General features: G+C 40.8%; 1 protein-coding gene across 5 annotated transcripts; it reads right to left on the reverse strand.

The window, feature by feature from the left end:
* Positions 1-130: 130 nt before the first annotated feature.
* ccnh (cyclin H) lies at positions 131-4,959 on the reverse strand. Of its 5 annotated transcripts, none has more exons than XM_041042126.1 (10): positions 4,822-4,959; positions 4,574-4,698; positions 4,334-4,456; positions 4,165-4,238; positions 3,756-3,969; positions 3,453-3,616; positions 3,064-3,134; positions 2,826-2,931; positions 496-559; positions 131-368 (listed from the first exon to the last, which is right to left on the reverse strand). In XM_041042126.1, the coding sequence occupies exons 2-10, from the start codon at positions 4,688-4,690 to the stop codon at positions 342-344; spliced, it is 960 nt and encodes a 319-aa protein (XP_040898060.1). In that variant the 5' UTR covers positions 4,691-4,698; positions 4,822-4,959; the 3' UTR covers positions 131-341. The 5 variants fall into 5 exon arrangements, with proteins under 5 accessions (XP_040898060.1, XP_040898064.1, XP_040898065.1 ...); XM_041042130.1 differs by having other exon boundaries at positions 485-559; XM_041042131.1 differs by having other exon boundaries at positions 481-559.
* Positions 4,960-5,702: the final 743 nt, after the last annotated feature.

Raw genomic sequence — 5,702 nt, forward strand, 5'->3', positions numbered from 1 at the left:
TTATGGAGTCTTTCATTGTCCCCTGAAAAGGTGGAGAAATGTATGATCGTAGCATTATGTGGCTTTGTAACTATTAAGGAGTATTTCACCATTCTATCTTTAATCCACAGAGACATGAAAACACAATATGTAGAAAAATATCTTTATTCTTACTGCAGAACAAAGGCAACTCCAAGACTGACTGCAGTGTCATGTAGAAAATTAAATATGACAAGCACACTTGCTAGCTGTTTATGACACACTGTTGTGTTTTCTGGAAAGGCTTGGTCACTGACGGTTCAATACTGGAATTAAGTAGTATAATAACTTAAAACTTGACTGATTCCACAACCACATAGTGCTCATATCAGGTCTTCATCTGTCCATTCCTGGAATTAAACAAGAGTTTAGAGGATTTAGTATGGATTTATATATAATATAAATATATATTTAAAAAAAAACAAAAAGTTGACAAAAGTTTGCCTGAATGTCAGCCTGTACCTACTAGAGTCTCACCTCTTCTGCCAAACGTGGCTCTTTTGCTACATGGCCATCTTCTTCATATCCTCGCTTCCGTTTGCTGCAATGCAAAGATATTTTTACTATGAGAAGTTGAATGTAAAATTAGCTTTGTAAAGAAATCTGTGAATCACAAGTTGTCTTTGCAAGCCGTAATTGTTGGTGAACTCTGTTCCATATCCTCAGTGTTTATGTAACCCAACCCTTTGAAATCCATTACCAGCACTCACTTAGTTAATGAGTGTGACATGTAGTATCCGCTACACCTTCATGACCACCATTGGTAGTTGTAGTTTCCTGTGTCTCATCATTTTTAAATCGCTGTGACTTCATTTAGACTAGTTTACACCATGTGGGAATAGTTACATACAGACTGATAGTCCTGGAGTCAGAAGCATTTTAATAAACTGAGTGATTTGTAAGCATGTGCCTTTCACAAACAATTTCACTTTATCTTACAGGACAGAGTGCACCATCATGTCACTGGCTGCTGCCATCCAGGTAATGTGAGTTTTACGGATTTCCACCTGAGAATCAAAGTGTGGTAGTCGGACCACACAGCCAGCCAGCCAAAGTGAGGCCTCATCCCGTGAGGTGCACGACCGAAGACTAAAGTCAGTTTGTATTTATAAGCATGTGGCCTAGATTCCTAGCAGTTCAAACGCAATATGGCTGTTCTCCATGGGAAAACCACTTGCTGCATATCTGAATACTGTCCTTCCAAAGCCCTTCCCAAAATGCTTCAGACGCTGACAGCGTTTTGAACTGATAAAACTTTTGGCAAGACGCCTTTTCACGAAAGACCTGGAAGAGATGATTTCTATGAAGATGGACCTGAGATACAGTCAACCGCAGAGATGTCTAAACTTCTTTTATCCTGGTTACGCCTGCCTCTCCCTCAGAAGTTTGAACCGGTAACGGTTGGTGACTGACACGGAGCCAGGGTAATGGCTGCACTCTGATCAGCCACTGCTATCCTTGGACAAAACTTGCGAGGACATTAAAAAGGGCAGGCAATCCAAAGCAGTGAAGTAGCGTTTTCTGCCGTCATCAGGGAATTTAAACATAGCACCTCTCTCCAAGACGACACAAGCCTTAATTCCCTCTCTTCACGTCATCCTCTCGCTCACGTCACCTGAGTTTACCAGAAGCTCTTCCTTCAAACCATTTCCACCATCTTTGTGTATGAACTACCACGCAGCACTGGAACCACTTGTTACATTTTTATATGCTGCTTTGTTTGTTGATATATACTTAGGCTTGCATAGAAGTAAAAGGTGTTTGTGTATGACATAGCTGAACAGAGCTGAGGGATAGTCTAAGAGTTTGTAGGAGATATATCTGTAACCTTTCCTGTGCATGTGTTAACCTTGAACGGATCCTGCTGTAGCGTGTGGGCCTACATATATGCTGCTCTAACAAATATCACCTGAACTCCCCTCTTTGCCTTGGGATGTGAACGAAAGCTTTCATGCATTTGCAGTCTCTCTTGCTCTCCCGCCGTCACGGGTGGTGTTCCAGTGCACCTCTGCACCGACTGTTTTCATGTAGATTCATCCTTAGCAGTCATGCCATGCACAGATTGATCAACTTCTAGGTCGCAGGGGTTGGCCTTGCGTGCCTCCTGATGATTCAAGCAGCTGCAAAGTCTGAATCTGTGCCTGTCATAGCTCAAGAGTTTACCAGACTGTTTACTGTAGCTGCACTTAAGATACCACGGACCTCACCAACCTCACCAAGTGTTAACGGACAACTGGCGACAGATTGCGCGACAACGAACGAGCCTACAAGTCTCCTTATCAGCTATGCGTCATGGTATGGATGATGTAGGTAGGAATTTGGCATGCTGTTGTACTTCCTCTCTGTATTTCATACAGCTGATGATGATGTGTTCCTTTTTATTTTTCTACCTGATACTGAACCTTGAACCTTTTGCATCTTAGATACGACAACCTGGCTAAAATAAAACTGTTACTACATATGACAGTGGAATCCTGGAGTTGATCACTTGGGTGTGGGGTGTAAAAAAATTAAATCTATGATTTTAAAAGTAACAGCAAAATTTATATTATCACACTGAAACTTGTAAAATGTACCTAAAAATTACATCACCAGTTACATCTAAATATGAGGCGTAGATAAAGGCCTTATGGTGATCATCTGTTTATGGTTTTAAGTGTAAGATTTCTGAGCTCCACAATAAAGTCACATATTCTGACTTTTAATATGACAATTTATAGTGTTACAATATATCATGTGTTCTGATTATCAGAAATCTCTTAAGTATCCCGTAAAACAAACAGGAGCAGGTCACTTCATCTCCTTACTTGCTCGAACTGGCAAATTCAACATGAATCCTCTCCAGCCTCTGTTTGTAAACATTCACTTCCTCCGGTTTGGGCAGTTCATACTTCTTCAGGAGGGTTTTCATCCCTGGATGGACAGAGACAGCATTTATTTAAATCTCACATAAAACCCTTACTGTGTATCATAAAGCAGTGAAAGGCAAGACGGAACTCAATATCACCATCCTGTGGCCTCAGACTGAAGGTGCAATTTACTCACTTCTCATGGAGTCGTACATCTTTGAGAGAGCCTCTCTGTCCTCTTTCAGTCCCAGGCATTCAGTCAGGTAGCTGGGAATTCGAAAACAACAAAGGGGATTGTTTTCCACTGACACATTTCTTTTTGCTTTGATTTAAAGGCTGTACATATAAATGAAGCCAGTTCTCTAAACAGCAAGCCAATTCTTGCGAGTCTTTGCCTTTCCACACATAAAATTTCCATTTCAAAATATCACTGACACTTTGGTGTAATATAAAGACAAAATACTTCCTTATATATTATTATAGTACATACTACATAATAATAGATATCACAGTATTTCAAAATCTACCTTTTTAAATTCAAACTGACCACTGTTACATGTTTTCACTTGAGAACAAATGACCCACCTCTCCATGCTGAGACCGGCCCTCGAAGCACTGTTCAGAATAGCTGTCAGAGCGATCTGAGAGGGGGGAAACAGCAACCCTGCATCAGTCATAGCCGCCTGTGTCAGAAAGTCATCTGCACTCTTCCTCAGTGACTCTGGGTTCTCCAGGGTGGGGTATCTAGTCTGAGGGATGAAATTCATTAAAAGGCATTAATTCATTGAGACAAGACAAATATTCTGAAGCTGTACGTGAGCTAGATTAGCGCCCCAACAGTGTATGCATTAAAGAGTAACATTTAAAGCTCTTCAGGGGTCTGCAAACCTTGAGGTCAATAAGCAGGCCCTCCATGGGTCTGTAAGGATTGTGGACCACCAGGTGGAAATTGAGCTGTTGGATTAGCAGCAGTTCATACTCCAGGATTTGCTCCAGAACCCTTTCCTGTCCTGCTGGGGTCTCCTGCAGAAGGTTGCCCACAAACTGGGTGCTGGACACATTGAACTCATCCACCTTACAGGACAGGTATGCACAAGTGAGCCTGAAAGGAGAAGGTGACTTTAAAATAGGTTGTATAGACTGTTAAGAAAAAAGCCAGAACAACATATTTTTTCAGCCTTTATGGATATGTACACATACCGTATGCAGCAGTCTGATTGTAAAGGATGTAAAGCAAAATCAATCTTTTCTAATCTCTGTCCACTGTCCACTTCTTACCGCTATCAGTGCAACTCACATGATAATCCGAGGGTGGTACTCCATAATAGAGTTGTTCAGGTAGAATCTTCTTAAGTACATAATGGCTGTACCCTGCAACAGGTGAGATACAGATGGTTCTCACGTACTCAGGCACTAAGCTCATATTGTTCTGATGAGCATGAAAAGAAAGCACATTCTGTACATACCACCACAGACTTGGGCATCACAGGCTTAAAAGCATTGCAGAAATCCAGCAGCCTCCTCTCATAGTGTCTAAATAAAACGTCCTCCTCGTGACGCTCCAGGAAGATGGACTCGCTCACTCCAGGCTGAACAGCACACACACAGAGAGAGAGAGAGACAGGAGGAGAAGGAGGTGAAGTAAACTGTCACACAGTGACCTGTCGTCCTTCTTTGCTATTAGTTTTTATGTGCTATGTACTCACCCTCCCACCTTCCAGTATCTTGTTACGAAATTTCTGATTGGCCTTGAATCTCATGTGCTCAACTTCATCTTCGCTTTTAAAAATCCAGTATTTTCTCTGTGAGCTGTTGTGGAACATGACTGCTTCTGTAAGAAAGGGGCAGAAATTTGTCCAACACAAGGCGGACAAACAAGAACAACGACAGAAAAAATAAGACTTGGTTTGTGGCTCACAGTGTAACCGATTCGCGTTAACATCAATTAACTTACTTTTTGTGTCTAAATATACGTTAGTCCATCCACGACAGTGAGCTAAGTGATTTCTAAAGACATAAAAACTAGCAATAACAAAGTTGTTGGTGCGCGTCGCCACTTTTCTACGTCACCGTCGCCCCCTTCTGATGATTACCGTAATTTGAGGTAAAATGCGCAAAAGAAACGTACTTGACGGTAAGGCTCTCTCTCTCTCTCTCTCTCTCACACACACACACACACACAATGCCTGAAAAACCAGAGCACGTTTTAGTTTGTCATCTCATAATTATTAAGCTTTAAAATAAATGATATCTCACTTTTGCCCGTGATCTTACGTTAATTTTTGAATAGGTAGCTAGCCCCAACACTATTACAGCCTATAGACATTATTGCAGATTTTTGCACAACAAATTTAAGTGATATTTACCTGATACTTCATGTATTTACTTTTTATTGAAATGTGTCACCGTGGACCATCCCACTAAACATTAGACGTCTGATGGACGTGCAGATCGTGTCTATATTGCGTCCGTCGGTCCATGACCAGTTCTGGACATTTACACGACGTGCAAACTAGGTCCGATATTTGGACGTCTAACCACGACCCCACTTGGACGTCAATATGCAGTGCAACATTTGTGCGTCGGACTCGGTAACTTTTTTTGGACATCACGTGTACGTTTAAGACAGGTGCAGGAAATTGACATTATTAATCAATGTATTTTTTTTAATATCAACATTGTTGTTATCAACATGATTAATGAATATGATTATAGATTATTTGTGATTAAACATTATTTGTTTGTAATTATTTATTTATTATTTGTTTATGTTTTTATTCATATATTTATTTGGAAATGCAACTTGTTGGAAATTAGGCTTCAGAAAATAAATTC

The sequence above is a fragment of the Toxotes jaculatrix genome, chromosome 7 (genome assembly GCF_017976425.1).
Source record: "Toxotes jaculatrix isolate fToxJac2 chromosome 7, fToxJac2.pri, whole genome shotgun sequence".
Taxonomy (NCBI): domain Eukaryota; kingdom Metazoa; phylum Chordata; class Actinopteri; family Toxotidae; genus Toxotes; species Toxotes jaculatrix.